The following is a 17,262-nucleotide window of genomic DNA, read 5'->3' as shown; positions in this document are numbered from 1 at the left end:
GCACGCAAAGCCACTTTTCCTGGCACTCGACTCCCTCGCCATCAGTAAAGCAGCGCAGGGAAGTGTCAGTGAGACACGGCTTCTGCTGCACTAATGCATTCCAATCTCAGAAATCCGCATTCCACACCTGCACTGCGTCCCCACACATTGTAAAAGATGGGAAACATTGTTTGGTTCTCTAACTTTGCTGTAGCTGTGATTGTCAGCTCTTGTGATGGGGAAGAGATTGGGTGCAGTTCTGCTAGGGAGGCGGTCCCTGTTTTCAGGAGGACGACAGTGATTGGCTACTGCTAAAGCCAATCGCCATTGGGAGGAAGATGACTCGCTTTGTTGCCACTACCAATCTCTGAAAGAAGGGATTTCACTGTGATTGAGAAAACCAGTTTGTGTAATTGCTGTTGAGCTTCTGGGAACTTTGTTGAAATTATATTATATATATATATATATATATATATATATATATATATATATATATATATATCGCAAAGTTCAGGGATCAGGTGTAAGTGACGTAGAGTTCAGAGGTTGTGAGTGTATATATATGTGTGTGTATAATATATATATAAAAATGTGTGTGTGTGTGTGTCACCTACTACTGACCCCTCAGCTCTGCATCACCTATTCCCAACCTCTGAACTCTGCGTCACTTACACCTGACCCCTGAACTTTGTGTCATTTATTCCTGAACCTTTGTGTCACTTTCTACTGAACGCCTGCACTCTGTCCCTTTAAGCCACAGCCAGTATTCAGTGCAATGAAAATCACACCCAACTTTTACTGCATCGCTGTGTGTCGCACTCTTTCTCAGCTGCGGAGGCCCAAATTATGATTATGCACACAGGCCCACTGCTTTCTGAAAATGCCCCTGACCTGAGCTCATCATTGCGAATCCATTCCAGATGCTTCTATGTGTCATCACATACAAACATGTGGGCTGGATGCGAGAGGCGGATCAGTGGGGATAATTGTGCCAGGATAGGTAGATATGTCTCATCTCTGCTTCCTTGCACCACTCTGCATATTGCGCATGTCATAGGTGAGCGGATGGGTACAGTGGTGGGGCAAATGAGTGGGAGGCTACAGCGGTGAGTCAAATGAGCTGGAGGGTACAGCTGTGGGGCAGATGTGTGGGAGGGTACAGGGGTGGGGCAGATGGGCGGGAGCATACAGCGGTGGGGAAGATGGGCGGGAGGGTACAGCGGTGAGTCAAATGAGCGGGAGGGTACAGCTGTGGGGCAGATGAGCGGGAGGGTACAGCTGTGGGGCAGATGAGTGGGAGGGTACAGGAGTGGGGCAGATGAGCGGGAGGGTACAGCTGTGGGGCAGATGAGTGGGAGGGTACAGGAGTGGGGCAGATGAGCGGGAGGGTACAGCGGTGAGGCAGATGAGCGGGAGCGTACAGCGGTGGAGCTAATGAGCGGGAGGGTACAGCGGTGGGCCAGATGAGCGGGAGGGTACAGCGGTCGGCCAGATGAGCGGGAGGGTACAGCGGTCGGCCAGATGAGCGGGAGGGTACAGCGGTGGGCCAGATGAGCGGGAGGGTACAGCGGTGGGCCAGATGAGCGGGAGGGTACAGTGGTGGGCCAGATGAGCGGGAGGGTACAGTGGTGGGACAGATGTGCAGGGAGGTAAAGGAATTCGGCCGATCTGAGGCGTGAAAGTGCAGGATAATCAGTTGTCTCTATTACTCAAGTAGTTTATAGCATTTACTTTATAAAGAATTTTAGTGATGGAGAGTGTGAAGTTGACATGTTTTTGTTATAAAATCTGCACAATCAATTTCTTTGAAAACGTTTTACAGCACACTGTGCTCAAAAGTTTGCCTATCCATGTATTAAAGCCATGGTTGAACCCACATATCCAGCAACCTGATTATTCCCTTTTGCGCCTGCAATATACAAGTTGCAGTCCAGTGAATAGACAGTTTGAGGCCTAAAATATGGTCTAGCATAAAATCCCGATGTTTTTCTCTGCAGGGGAGAGCTGCAGAAGACCTGTACAGCCAGCCACCGGAGTGAACGGCTGATGCAGCCGTATTTGGGTGTACTTTTATGCATAGGCATAAATACCCGCATGCAGATATGCTGCATTTCCCATTGGTGAGAAATCTACATTCAGGGCACATGTCATATGAGCATAGATGTGATTATGCTGATGCATGAAAGCATCAACATATTCCCAAGCACGGCAGTGTACAGCCATTCACTTCTATGGCCAGCCATGCATGCCACTTGCAGCTTCCCAGGTGAGGAAAGGTGCCCAGATTCAGTGGCATAGCGTGAGAGGGCAGCTGGGACAGTGGCTATGGGGCGCAACAACTAGAGGGGTGCGTCCTTAGTTATTTACACTGTCACTGACACGGTGTCACACTCTCACTGCACCGGCTATTGCGCTTTGAGTTCGATCGCTGCTCTCTGAGCCGGCCTGGCTGTCCAAGCTCAGCAATGGGCGACAGGCACCCTGTGATTGGCCGTACAGGGTCATGTGCAGGCAGCAGACATTGGTGTCCTGTGATTAGCCCAGCTCAGCTGGTCATGTGCAGAGATGGGGCTGGCCTGTGGGTTCTTTCCAGTCGGGGAATGTGCAGCCGCTTGCTCCCGGAGTCCCGCCTGGCACGTGGTGTGTGATTTTCTTCTGAGGTCTCTCTCTCAGCCACTTCTTTCTCTTAGCTCCCACACTCTCTCTCTCTCTTTCACCCCTCTCCCCCATCTCTCACCTCTCTTTCAGCCCTCCCCTCTCTCTCTCTCTCTCTCTCTCTCTCTCTCTCACTCCCAATCTCTTGCCCCCTCTCACCCCCTCCCCCTTTCTCTCTAATCCCCCCCCCTGTCGCTCTTTCCTGTGAACTGGACTGGTTAACTCCTGGAGGGGGTGAAAAGTTAGTCATTAAAGTGCAGCAAGAAGGGGTTAATGTTCTGCCACTGATGACCGTTATTTAATCCCTTTGTGCTGCATTAGTGGCACCAGCGTCAGGGTTATTTAACCTCTTTATAAACAATACTGCCAGTGGCCACTAATACAGCACAAAGAGGTTAAATAACTCCTCCAATACCCACCATAGAACCTATGGGTGATGTCACCGCTCCAGGCTTTACCAACCATTGTCCAGCGCTCTCTCCTCTCCCCTGCAGCTACCACTGACTAACACAGGGGATCATGTGACCAGACTGGAGCAAGCTGAAAATAGGTAAGACCACGAGTTAGGGGGTACAAATTACCTGCCTTGCCCTGGGAGCTGACAACCCAGCCTACGCCCCTGCCTGGATTTTAGGCTAGAACATATTTTAAGCCTCAAACAGTCTGTGTGTATGAAGCCCTATAGGTAGTTCCTATGTAGCATATATATTTGAAGAAAAAGGGACAACCGGATTACTGGGTTATTGGATATGTGGTTCCAAGTTGTTAAAGAATATGTAAATCCAACATTTCATATTCCCGATATTTGTCTGCTGTTTCTCCTCCCTAAACTTTTTATACAGCTGAGAATAGAGGGTATGTGATCACTTATAAACAAGGAAAAATATATGTTTAGGACGTTCATATATGTATACACAAATGTTTTGCCTTTCATTTCTATTTTAAACTGAACAAGGTACGGTTTTAGATACAATGTACTTTAATGTGATTTATGTTTAATAAACAAAATCTTATTTAACTTTTACGTCTAAGAACCCAGCTGGTGATTCATTGTAAAAAAAATATATATAATTATAGCTATTTGTAGCTAAAGTTGATCAAGGTATGATAAAATGTAGATCCTAAATATGACGTATTCACACACATCTTATATAAAGTTTAAAATCTTCAGGTAATATCAAAATAAATTTTTATTATTGTTAAATTTAGAGTCTTCGTTAAAATATTCCCTTGTGGTCCTGCCATGAAGGTCCTTGTTCAGATACATCCTGGTATAGGGTGACAACACTTTGTCTCTGTCTCTCAACTATGTCACCCTGTCACATGGGCTTCTCATTGAAGAATCAAAAGCCCTGATTCTCCAGCAAGGTGCATCTGTAGGGAGCAGTACTTGTGACTATCAGTGGCGGCTGGTGCACCATTTTTTGGGGTGCCGCAAACAAACCCCCCCCCCCCCCCCGCCCACCAACCTGCCCGCTCGCCAGCCCCGCAGTTACCACATCCAGGTCGCGGGCGGCTTCCCTGGCTGCTCCTCCTGGCCAGTCCAGACACTTCTCCAATCCGGTCTTTGGACCTGCTTCCTGTCCTGATTGGAGGAGCAGCAGGAAGACAACTGCGAATGTTGATGCGCTAATGTGACAAGTGCGTGGGCTCAGAAAGCAGTGGTTTGCGCCCCAAGCCCAACCTTTTTGAAGCCAATTAGAGCCTCATGCTCTAATCATGTGCTTAAAAAAAACCCCTCATAGAAACCCATGCTTCTGGCACCCCGCATGGAGCCTCTGCACTCCTTATGAACCGGCCGCTGCTGGTGACTAGTCCTTTGCCCTCTGCCTGCATTTTTTGAGCACCGGTCCTCTTAAACTATCTTTACTTAGAATTTACTCATAAATCAGTAAATCACTTATGCAATACTAAGTAACTCTACCAAGCACCAGAACATCAGTAGTTCTCAGGATCGGTAGCAATGGTTGCTGCTATTGTTCTTTGCATTATAAATTCTTACCAAATGAGTTGTAGGTAAAGTGTCTCAGTATTTGTTGTTGAAACGTCTCCTGTTCTTGATCCAAGTGAACATGTCCAACAGCGTAAGCACCCTCATAGTAGGCAGCAGAACCTTCCATAGGTACTTGTGATGGTAAAATATGGTCATCAGTTTCTTGAGCAGGTGTAATGGCATCCGGGATTGCATAAAAATTTTGTAAATCTTCCAAATCAAAATATAATGCTGAAAATGTATAAAAACAACAACAAGTAAACAATGCATTGTTTAAAAGGTCGGTTCAGCCACAAATGAGGTCTTTTAATTATAGATAGATGCCCAGGGACAAAAAAAACGTTTTCTATTTTTGAGAATGCGTAGCACCACAATACACACAGTATGCACTGTGATGCACTATGGAGCAGGTATGTTTTCCTTTTAAAAGAGAAGCATGGGCAAAGCTTTGTTAGTCATGCTTCTCTTGTGGGTAACAGGAGTGCACTTATGTTTGCTATTCTTTGACTCAGAGTCAGTTTATAGCAGGCTATAGTCCACTGGTGGCTGACGTCACTGAACCGATCCAGGCTCTGAAAGGATCCCAAGCATATTGTTAGGATCCATCAAGCTGCCTAATTGACAGCTGGCTCCGTCTCTGTCTAAAGCCCCATACACACCATTAGATTTTCTGCAGATTTTTGTCTTCAAATTTACCAAAACCATATAATATGAGGTTAAACCTTAAGAGTTTCAATTTGTATGTAATCAGGCAGTCCCTAGCACTACATGGTTTTGTTAAATCTGAAGACAAAAACCTGCAGAAAATCTAATAGTGTGTATGGAGCTTAAGAGCCCAAGCCAGCTGCACCTGTCTCCTCTCCAGCGCTCCAAAGCACTCTAATGCCGTGTACACATGATCGGAATTCCAGCCAGAAAAAGACAGATGAGAGCTTTTCATCGAAAAAAGAGACCATGTGTATTCCCGCCAGCCAAAAATTGATAGCATGTTCTCGATTTTCGATGCAATGCCGATCGTGTGTATGCAATTCCGACACGCCAAAAATCACACATGCTCAGATTCAACTACGAGACAGAAGCTATTGGCTACTGGCTATTGAACTTCCTTTTTCTAGTCACGTCGTACGTGTTGTACGTCACCGCGTTATAAACGATCGGAATTTGGTGTGACCGTGTGTAGGCAAGACAGCTTGAGCCGAATTCCGTCAGAAACCATCGGAGCTTTTTCCGACGAAAATTCGTGTGTACGCGGCATAATACAGGAGAGGTGTTACTGGTCAGATCACCAGTTGAAAGCAGAGTGAAAAAAAAAACAAAAAAAAAATAAATTAAATTAATGCAGAAAGCTGCAATATATAAAATATTTGATTTTGTGTTTAACCACTTGCCGCCCGCCCTATAGGCAATTGACGGTGGCAAAGTGGTTGCATAATCCTGATCGGACGTCATATGACGTGATCAGGATTATGAGCCGCTGCGCGCCCCCGGGGGCGCGCATCGCGGCGATCGTTGTTGCGGGGTGTCAGTCTGACACCCGGCAACTACGATCTCGGTAAAGAGTCTCCGACGGAGACTCTTTACCACGTGATCAGCCGTGTCCAATCACGGCTGATCACAGTGTAAATAGGAAGAGCCGGTGATCGGCTTTTCCTCACTCGCGTCTGTCAGACGCGAGTAGAGGAGAGCCGATTGGCTGCTCCTCTGACGGGGGGGGGGTCTGTGCTGATCGATTATCAGCACAGCCCCCCCCCCCCCGAGGATGCCCACACTGGACCACCAGGGACGCCACCGGACCACCAGGGATGCCCAGCAAAAGGTAATCCTCCCTAGACCACCAGGGATGCCAGTCAGTGCCACAATGGATGCCAATCAGTGCCCATAATGGATGCCAATCAGTGCCCACAATGGGCATCACTGATTGGCATGCATTATTGTTTGGCACTGATTGGCATCCATTAGTACAGTATAACACCTGTGCCGCCTATGAGTGCCCACCTGTACCGCCTATCAGTGCCCACCTGTGCCACCTATCAGTGCCCACCTGTGCCGCCTATCAGTGCCCACCTGTGCCGCCTATCAGTGCCCATCCGTGCCACCTATCAGTGCCCACCCATGCCCATCTGTGCCGCCTATCCATGCCCATCTGTGCCGCCCCTCCGTGCACGCTATCAGTGCCAATTTGTGCCACCTATCAGTGCCCATCCGTGTTGCCCATCAGTGCCACCCATCAGTGCCACCTATCAGTGCCACATATCAGTGTCCATCAATGCCACCTCATCAGTGCCACTTCATTGGTGCCACATCATTGGTGCCCATCAGTGCTGCCTTATCAGTGCCCATCAGTGTAGCCCCATCAGTGCCCATCAGTGAAGGAGAAAACGTACTTATTTACAAAGTTTTGAAACTGAAACAAAAAAAACATATTTAAAAAAAAAAATAAAATCTGTATTTTTTTTATTTGTAGCGCAAAAAATAAAAACCGTAGAGGTGATCAAATACCACCAAAAGAAAGCTCTATTTGTGGGAAAAAAATGATAAAAATTTCATTTGGGTACAGTGTAGCATGACCGCGCAATTGTCATTCAAAGTGCGACAGCGCTGAAAGCTCAAAATTGTTCTGGGCAGGAAGGTGTTTAAGTGCTTGGTATTGAAGTGGTTAATACCGCTTTAATCGTTCATTTAGACTTCCCCAGTAGAGTGAATCTAATTTTAATTACCCCCTCCTGAATATTTCCATTATTCCTGGCCTTATTTTTTATTTTTTTTTGCAAATGCCTTTGTATGAGGGGTCTTACCTGCACTATCCTGGTGAAGCTGTAGGTGTTTCATTTGTTCTGAAATAAATCCTTGCTGAGACCGAGAAAAAAAAAAAAAAAACATTCGTTTTGAACCAGAGCAACCTGTATCAGCATTTTTAAAGCCCAACCAACTCCAGTCAAAATGTTTTTGTTTTGGTTAGATGAAGAAGTATTCTCTGATCTCTCGCTGCTCCCCGTCCTGACACCCGTCATGGAGGTCCTGAGCAGTCAGAATGGACAGGTAAGCTCAGGAAGAGGGCAGTCAGGTGCGTGGTGGGGTAGCATTTTTTTTAGATATAGAAGTGATTAAGCAGCTTAATTAAATGTAAATAAAAAGCTTTAAATAGAAATGTAAACAAACTGTTGGCTTCTATAGCGGCTGTGAGTTTGTTTACATACCAGTATTGTCACTGGCACAATGGTTACTGCAGCAAAAACAGAAGATCAGTGTGATGAAATGAGCTCCGGTACAGAGGGTGGTGGGATTGTGCCCTTAGTACCCAGGGATACACATTGGTGGAGGCATTTAATATTTCAAATTGCACACAAGGATACAAACTATTATTCTATTTGGTTTGCTTTACACATTTTATTTTTTACACATTGTTATTATGCATGCTGCCTATTATTACATACCACCCAACTTTTGAGCTGAGAGGCCTGAAAATGATGTCATTGGTTGTTAAGGATGCTGGCAGTCCTAACAACCGGTGACTGCATGGGGGGGGGGGCGGCAGAGATTACAGCCAGACCTTCTCCCAGGAATCCTCAATTGGTGCTTCGTGTGAGAACACACATTGCACCCATTGAGGATACCACTACTGCATGGAGTCCAGGGCTGGAACTTGCCCCATTGTATGACAGTCCGGCGGAATCTGGGACAGTTGGGAGGTATGATCACTTTTTATCATATATCCCTTGATAAGGTATTTACTACATGCCGTATTCAGTTAACTAATATATATATATATATATATATATATATATTAGTTGTTTTTTTTTTTTTTTTGTTTTTTTACTAGCCATCTTTTCTGCTTTAATAACTTCGCTGTCTTATACATCATTGACTATTTCTAATCCTTATGCTGCTAGCATTAGTAAATCGAAAATGGAAAGTATATCATATTTACTTAGTTTGAACTTTTGTTTATTTAATTTTTTTTTAGATTTCTTCAGTTACTTCCTGGTCTGACAAATAATGTCATACATCCCAGGAGTCCTTAGAGGAGGGGAGGAGGACAGTTTTCTCAGCTAAGCACACCCTCCTGCCTGCATGCCTGAGCTAGGGGCAGATGGATTGCAGGTGTTCTGTTAGATATGGCGACCCATCAGAAATGGTAACGAAGTGATGTTCCGTCGCCGCCATCTTGCTACACCCCACACTCCTCCACAGTAAGGATACACCGAGAAGGGGGAAAGCGGACATCTTGTTACACCCAGCGGAGTTTTGCATTTTACACTTATATTTAACAGTAAAGTGACTCCGTCTGAATGTTTAGATGTTGAATTTTAATAGCAACTGTCAGATTATCAAACCTGTGAGATCGGCAGGCTTGCTGCCGCTTTTAAAATTCAACATCTAAACATTCATACAGAGTTCTAAGTACTGTATTTCACTATATAAACTCACATTACCGTTAAAAATAAGTGTAAAATGCAAAACTCCAGTGGGTGTAACAAGATGTCCACTTTCCCCCTTCTCGCTGTATCCTTGCTGTGGAGGAGTGCAGGGAGTAGCAAGATGGCGGCGACGAAACATCACTTCCGTTACACATTCTGATGGGTTGCCTAATCTGACAGAACACCGGAAGTAAATGCTACATGAATCATCTGCCCTTACTCAAGATGGCCACAGCCAGAAATGCTGGGGGCGTTTCAGTGTGATTTCTCAGAAAAATAAAGCATGGAGACATGGGGGGGTGCTTTGAATATTAAAGATGAATTAAATAGTTTTTTTGGTTTGTGGTGTTCAGATGCAGTGTAGCTCCACTCTAATACTTCCTCAGGTCTGTTTTATATATGGTCTATTAACCACTTTCAGACCGGATCATTTTGCTGGTTAAAGACCAGACCACTTTTTGCGATTCGGCACTGCGTTGCTTTAACTGACAATTGCGCGGTCGTGCGACGTGGCTCCCAATCAAAATTGATGTCCTTTTTTTTTCCCCCACAAATAGAGCTTTTTGGTGGTATTTGATCACCCCTGCGGTTTTTATTTTTTGCGCTTTAAACAAAAAAAGAGTGACAATTTTGAAAAAAACAAATTTTTTTTTACTTTTTGCTATAATAAATATCCCCCAAAAATATCTAAAAAAAAACATTTTTTTTCCTCAGTTTAGGCCGATACGTATTCTTCTACATATTTTTGGTAAAAAAAAAAAATCACAATAAGCGATTATTGATTGGTTTGCGCAAAATTTGTGTTTACAAAATAGGGGATAGTTTTGTGGCATTTTTATTAACAATTTTTTTTTTTACTATTAATGGTGGCGATCAGCGATTTTTATTGTGACTGCGACATTACGGCGGACACATCGGACATTTTTGGGACCATTGTCATTTACACAGCAATCGGTGCTATACAAATGCACTGATTCCTGTGTAAATGACACTGGCAGTGAAAGGGTTAACCAGGGGGTGGCAGTGTAGGGGGTTAAGTGTTCCTAGGGGCATGTTACTAATTGTGGGAGGGGCTGGGTTTTAGTGAACACTGATGTCTGCTCCAATCACATGGAGCAGAGATCAGTGTCACTTGTTGCGAGGCAGAACGGTTCAGCCTCCCCGTGAGATGATCGCGGGTATCCCCACGGCGATCAAGTCTGCGGGACCCGTGACCGGACTAACGGGGTCCTGACTGGCACGCGATGGCAGGGCGGCAAATACAAATACAAATGGACGTATATGTATGCCAATTTGCCGGCCCGTGCCATTCTGCTGACCCACATCGGCGTGTGCCGGTCGGGAAGTGGTTAATATACCTATATGATGTAATTACATTAGCAAGAAGCATCACCTGAGCCTGCCTATGGTAACCCCTGGGGTACACACAGGTCTTGTGGTCTATAGAAAAAAATGCTTTAAACCACGGCACCACACATGGAAGGCATTCTGCATGGTAACCCAACAACTCTCCATCCATCCATCCATTCTAATCTATGTAATCCATCCATCCAGCCATCCATTCCATCTAATCTATCTAATCCATCCATTCATTCTAATCTATGTTATCAATCCATGCAATCTAATCAAATCTAGGTTATCCATTCATCCATCCATGCTAATCTATGAAATCCAAATATCCATCCATCCAAATCTATGTCATCCATCCATCCAATCCAATCTAATCTATGTCATCCATCTATCCAATCGAATTTATGCAATCCATCTATCCATCCATTATGTAGCTACTATATCAATCTCTATAAAGTAAAATGTGGTCTTGGGTAGTAGTTGAATTAGTTGCCTAAAAAATGAATCTCATGCTGGTGCCTGTAATGAAACGTCCTACACTCCGCTTGAGTGCTTTCGTCATATACCGCTTCCTGACAGTTTGAATATAGATATAAAATATTCCAACTGCTGACAACCACAACAAGGCAATACTTGTTTGGTTGCTCTCCATGAACTGATTTATTTGAGAAGATACACAAATATATACAACAGGCTGACAATACAAACTGTAACCAGAAACCTAATTAGCATGAGCTAGTTTACTAATTATTTACCCAGACTTAGTGACTCATGGATATGACCTTTCAGGGTAGACTTACTGTCTCCTCACTCTGCTTTGCTAGGAGGCAAAGGTGTGTTAATGAGCACAATAAACAATTGGGTGAAAGACCCGGACTTTCCAGATCTCATTAATCAGCATTCCTTTCACATACATCTAGCCACAGAGTTCCAAGCTGGCAGAGACCACCATGGCCTCCTTAATAATGTAATTTTTGCATTACATAACAGAATATCTTCCTAAATGCTTGTAGCTCCCTCAAATGCCAGGGCCCATAGTCTGCAGCAAGAGGCTAGCATTCGGTCCCCTCCAAAAGCCTCTGTCCTGGGTGAGTCTGTCACAGTGCCCATTGGTGACTATTACTGATTATAGACTTTCCAATTTATCTCAGTGTAATGAATGCAGGAAAAAACTCACCTCTATTGTGTTACCAGACTGATGGCTACAGGAACTCAATAGTTGAAAAGCTGGCTGGCCACCCATTGCGGCACACTGCTCACCGGGTACAACTGTAAGTGGTGGAAAAGTAAAAAATAAATTGGACATAAAAAAAAGCACAAACTGAGCGGATATGTTCTTTAAGCGGTAGGTGGCAGCCTAAGCTATCATTAACAGAGATCCATGGGTTGGGGAATCTCACTAATGCAGACTAATGCTGGCCTTACACGGTTCTAAATAGAATATCATAATGGGTGGTCATGTCGCCCATCTCCTGCATGACATCCTTGAAATAGAAGATCAAAGGAGCCAGGCAAAAGACTGTCAGACGAAAAGCAGCTGCATCCAATTACAGTGGTTATAGAAAAATAATCCCCCCACCCCCCTTAGAATAATCACATGTTGTTGCTTTGCAGCCTGAAATGAAGACAGACACTGTTTTTGTTTTATCCAGCTGTATTTGCTCAATGCAGCTTATAACTTCCAAGTGAAAGATATAATACCAATATGTCATAAAACGATAAAAAAATAAAACTATTCAAAAGCAGAATCATCAAGTTAGAAAAAGGATCACCCCCTTATGTCAGTATTTTGTTGACCCACCTTTTTCTTTAATTACAGACTTTAGTCTGTTGGGATATATCTACTAACTTTGCACATCTGCACTTTGCAATATTTGCCCACTCTCTTTTTTGCAGAACTGCTCAAGTTCAGTTAAATTTGATGGTGACTATTTGTTGACAGTCTTCCACAGATTTTCAATGGAGTTTAAAAGGAGGAGTCCAGCCTGAGCTTGTTTGGCTGTACTTCTCCTATGGATCACAGGAGTGCAGTTAGTTTTGCACTCCTGCTACACGCTTTCAGCAAAGAGCAGGCTGAAGTCCATTCTCTGCCGGCGTCCAGGATGTCAGCCCGGCTCAGCCTCTCAGCGAGCCATCGAGAGCCTGAGCTGGCTGTCCCCATCCCCTCCACAGCCCAGCACTCCAATGAGCGAGGAGGGAGAAGAGCAGAGAGCTGTGACTGACAGTCTACAGCTCTCTGCTCATGGACATCTGAAAACCGAGCAATCGGCGGTGTTCGATCACTCGATTCTCAGTGTAGTGGCGCCAGGGGACAGATGCAGCATCAGATGCTGCATCCAAAACAAAAATCCTTTACTTCTCTCTTAAGTCTAGACTCTGACTAGGCATTGCAAGGACATTCACCTTTTCCTCCACCCACTGTGTGGTCATTTTTGCTGTGTGCATCGGGTCATTGTCCCATTGACATCTTTCTGGCAGAAGTCAGCAGATTTTCCTCAAGAATTTGATGGTATTTTGCCCCCTCCATTCTTCCTTCTATCCCGACAAGTCCCTGATGCAAAGAAACACCCCCATAAGAGGAGATAACCACCTCCGCGCTTTACTGTAGGAATGGTTTTATTTGGATGGTGAGCTGTATTGGATTTCTGCCAGACATGTTGTTTGGTGTTTTGGGCTAAATAATTCAATTTTACTCTCATCTGACCATAACACCTTTTTCCATGTGGCCTCAGAATCTTCAAGGTGGCGTTTTAGCAAAGCTCAGGCATGACTGCATGTTGTCTTTCTTGAGGAGTGGCTTTTTCTTGCAACCCTCCCATACATGCCATATTTTAGATATTGTTGTCACATGAACACAATAGAAATAATTGTGGGGGGATATGATCAACATGTTCAAATATATTAGGGGTCCATATAGTGAACTTGGTGTTTAGTTGTTCTCTGTACGGTCAACCCAGAGGACACAGGGGCACTCTTTACGTCTAGAGGAAAAGAGATTTCATCTTCAAGTACGGAAAGGTTTCTTCACAGTTAGAGCTGTGAAAATGTGGAATAGACTCCTGCCAGAGGTGGTTATGGCCAGCTCAGTAGATTGCTTTAAGAAAGGCCTGGATACTTTTCTGAATGTACATAATATAACTGGGTACTAACATAGGTAAAGTTGATCCAGGGAAAATCTGATTGCCTCTTGGGGGAATCAGAAAGGAATTTTTTTCCCCTGCTGTAGCAAATTGGAGCATGCTCTGCTGGGGTTTATTTCGCCTTCCTCTGGATCAATTGTGGGCATAAAATTGGGTGTATTGGATTGTACGCTTATTTTATTTATTTGTTTTTAAGGTTGAACTGGATGGACTTGTGTCTTTTTTCAACCTGACTAACTATGTAACAATGACCACTCTTTGTCATAAATTCCTGCAACTGCTTCAGAGTTGCTGTAGGCCTCATTGTAGCCTCTCTGATCAGTTTCCTTCTGGCTCCGTTATCCAGTTTGGAGCAACATCCTGATTCAGGGAGGGTCTGTGTTATACCAAATACCTTCCACTTTTCAATAATAGACTTCACTGTGCTTCTAGGGATTGATCCATCTCCTGACTTATGCCTGTCCACAACTTTATCCCGGAGATCCTGATGACATTACCTTGCCAACCATAGTTGATTGTTTGCTTCAGTTGCACTACCAGGGACTGAAATGCTCTTTTCATGCTGAGCTGATCAAAAAGATCGCAGCTGATCACATTTGAAAGTCAAATGGCAATTTGCCATTGAGAAGGTGATTAATTACACCGTATTGAGTTTTTAAGTCATTTTTAGGAGGAGGGGGTCATCCTTTTTCCAACTCGGTGATTCTGTTTTTTATTTTATTTTTTTCCCTGACAAGTTGGGGTTTTATATTTCACTTAGATGTTACAGCTGGATAAAACAAAAACTGTGCAGGTCTTCATTTCAGGCTGCAAAGCAACAAAATGGGATTATTGTAAAGGGGGCGATTCTTCTCTAAACCCACTGTAGATGCAGCTAATGTTCGGATAATCTGATAGCCAGCTGCGGCGGCTTTCAGAATACAATAGCCCAGCACAGGGATTCGTCCATGTGTGCTGTATAGCGTGGATAAAGGAATCTGTTAGATCTTGTTTGTTCAGCCTGCAGGCTCTAATAGTGTATGGCCAGTTTAAGACTTGCTGGTTGCAGTAGGCAACACTGAGAATTCCCATTCAGCAGCACGTAGGCAGAGGCTGCCAGTGATTCCCTTTTAAAAAAAAATATATATATATATATATATATATATATATATATATATATATATATATATATATATATATATATATATATATTCTACTTACCTGGCTGTCATTCTGATTCAGAAATTTGCAGCACTGACTCAGAACAAGCAAGCAGTTCAGGAGGTTTTACTTCACCCTAATCTGCATGTTTTTACTCAGTGATTCAGAAATAAATGAACTATAACACATGTAACATGCTGTGCGTTAACGCATGGAACACTAGAATGCAAATGGGCCCTAACAGATTTAGTGTTTGCCTGCTCCTCACTGCAGCCCAACACAAGGCAGGGAAGCCTGGGTTTTCTGAAACTGGCATCACCGCGTTCCTGTTACAAGTAATACCCTTAAATTTGTATGGCGTTTGAACTGTAAAATATTGCATTTGGCCACTGGATAGAGCCAAGTATCATTGGAAATTCCTATGATACTTGGCTCCATCTGGTGGCAATATGTGGTATTCTCCTGGTTAAAATCAATGATTTACATTTTAACAGCCCTATTCTCACAAAACAAATGTACGAGCACTTTCACTGGACAAATGGCTATGCAAATTCTTTAAAAAATGAATCCTAAGTATCAAACATGCAGAAGCAGAAGACTTCGGAGTAGAGTCAAGATTTCAAGCATATCCTTTTGCTCCTAATTATTAGAGACATCATGGACATCCCATAATTGTAATTTTTTTAAAAAGTATTGCAGTTTTTTTTTTTAACACAGTTGTGTGTTATATAAGCTATTTTAGCTAAAGGTTGTGACTTTATTAGCTTTGTTTAAGGAATAAAATCATGAGATCCATAATGTGTCCTTACACTCTGTGTCTCTTCTTATGATCTCAAACACTTTGTGAGAATCATCGGCGTTCGAGCGGTTGTGGGTAACCATACGGATGCTGTCTTTCTGATTCAATGCTGAACGAAAATTCCTCTTCCATCTTTTTTGGTCTGGTGGATCATAACAGCCACTGTCAATAGCCCAGTTCTAGAAATGTCATTAGGAATAAAGTAATAAAAGATACAGTTGTTTTACAGTAAAAAATATCTGACCAACTACTTGTCCTCATCTTGCTTCGTGCTTGCATGTTTGGGTCAGACAAATATATAATCAATATAATATACCATATTTCAGTTTTTAACCCCTGATATAAAAGGTAAAATAGGAGAATACTTTAAGGGCTCATTTACACGTGCTTTGACTTACACACACATTAAAGGGTCTACTGCTTGAACATGCTTTTTTTGGTGCTTCAGTGATGCTTCTGGGATGCTTTTCTGAAGCTCGGCAAATGTCCTGTGTGTGTTGATTTTCTATTTGTTTTAAAGGGGACCGGTAGAACCCCAGCTCAGTAGTACCCCTATACAGCAGATCCCCAGCTCATTAGTACCCCTGTTCAGAAGATCCTCCGCTCATTAGTACCCCTGTATGGCAGATCCCCAGCTTATTAGTATCCTCGTTCAGCAGGTGCCCCACTTAGTAGTACCCCCAAGCTCTACTGATGACCCACTCAGTAGTACCCCCAGCTTTGCTGATAAGTGTGTATAAGGGCGCTCTGCGTAACAGACCAAGCAGATATCAGGCTATGTAGAAATAGAAAAGGGTCTTCATGCACTCCCAGCAGTACTTGAAAAGAGAAGCAAACTCTGGAAGTAAAATGAAAATAAAAAAAAGGCACCTCCAAGTGCAGAAGTAAAACTTTATATCGGGCTGTTGGCTGATGTCACAGAGCCGGTCCAGACTGGGGAAAGATCGCAACCTGAGCTGGCTGCTTCTGCCCCCTCCACAGCCCAGTGTTTCAGTGAGTGCAGGGGGGCAGAGTGGAGAGCCAGAGACTCAGTCCCTAGCTCTCTGCTAGCAGGGGGACAGATGCAGCATCCACCTACCTAAATAGCATTTAAAAAAAATAAAAATAAAATTCCCATACCTGACATCCCCTCTTTCCTGCTATCTGACCCACATGACAATTAGTCCTCATTCACATGGAGCATATGAGTCCATGCCCAGTGCGATGGCTGTGTACCACGTGCTTATACCTGGTGTTCTGTGCATCCCTGTGTAAAGCAGTCCAGTCAAAGTCAATTGGGACGCAGCAGCTGCATGGACATAGTCGATGTCAAAATTTACAGGAACGGATGCATGTATCCAAATACAAAGTGTCTGTATTCGGATCTGTGCACCCACTTCTTTAGGTGAAGCTTTCTGGTGGATGCAGATGCAGCAAAAAGTGTCTCAGCATACAGGACCTGTCTCAGCACCTGTCTGAATGAGCCCTTAGGGGAATTTATCAAAACTAGCCCATAGCTTTCATTTTCAAAGCTGAACAAGCTGAAGATAGAAGCTGATTGGTTGCCATGCACAGCTGTTCTAGATTCTGACTGCACCAGTTTTTATAAATACCCCTCACTGTGTTTTACATTTCATATTCCTGACTACTGCATTCTAAGTACAGTACATGCTTTGTTAAAGTGGTTGTAAAGGCACAAGGTTTTTTACCTTTATGCATGCTTGGATGACCCCATAGCAAGCTGCTTGCTGTGGGGGTACCCGGAAGCAGGGAGGGGCCAGGGGCACCAGAGAGGGACCTGAAAAGAGG

At 43.9% G+C, this 17,262-nt stretch overlaps 1 protein-coding gene across 1 annotated transcript in view; it reads right to left on the bottom strand.

The window, feature by feature from the left end:
* Positions 1-17,262, bottom strand: part of LOC143933966 (interferon regulatory factor 3-like) — an 88,148-nt gene that overhangs the window by 21,804 nt on the left and 49,082 nt on the right. The window contains exons 3-6 of the mRNA XM_077457180.1: positions 15,485-15,653; positions 11,573-11,664; positions 7,423-7,477; positions 4,637-4,858 (exon numbers count right to left, since the gene is read on the bottom strand). Of these exons, the coding sequence (XP_077313306.1) occupies positions 4,637-4,858; positions 7,423-7,477; positions 11,573-11,664; positions 15,485-15,653 (538 nt within the window). The remainder of the gene's footprint in view (positions 1-4,636; positions 4,859-7,422; positions 7,478-11,572; positions 11,665-15,484; positions 15,654-17,262) is intronic.

Source organism: Lithobates pipiens, unplaced genomic scaffold (genome assembly GCF_037356315.1).
Source record: "Lithobates pipiens isolate NorthernLeopardFrog02 unplaced genomic scaffold, aLitPip1_a1.2 Scaffold_27, whole genome shotgun sequence".
Classification (NCBI taxonomy): Eukaryota; Metazoa; Chordata; class Amphibia; order Anura; family Ranidae; genus Lithobates; species Lithobates pipiens.
Note: the sequence above shows the minus strand (reverse complement) of the source record. Positions and strands in the feature narration are given on the sequence as shown.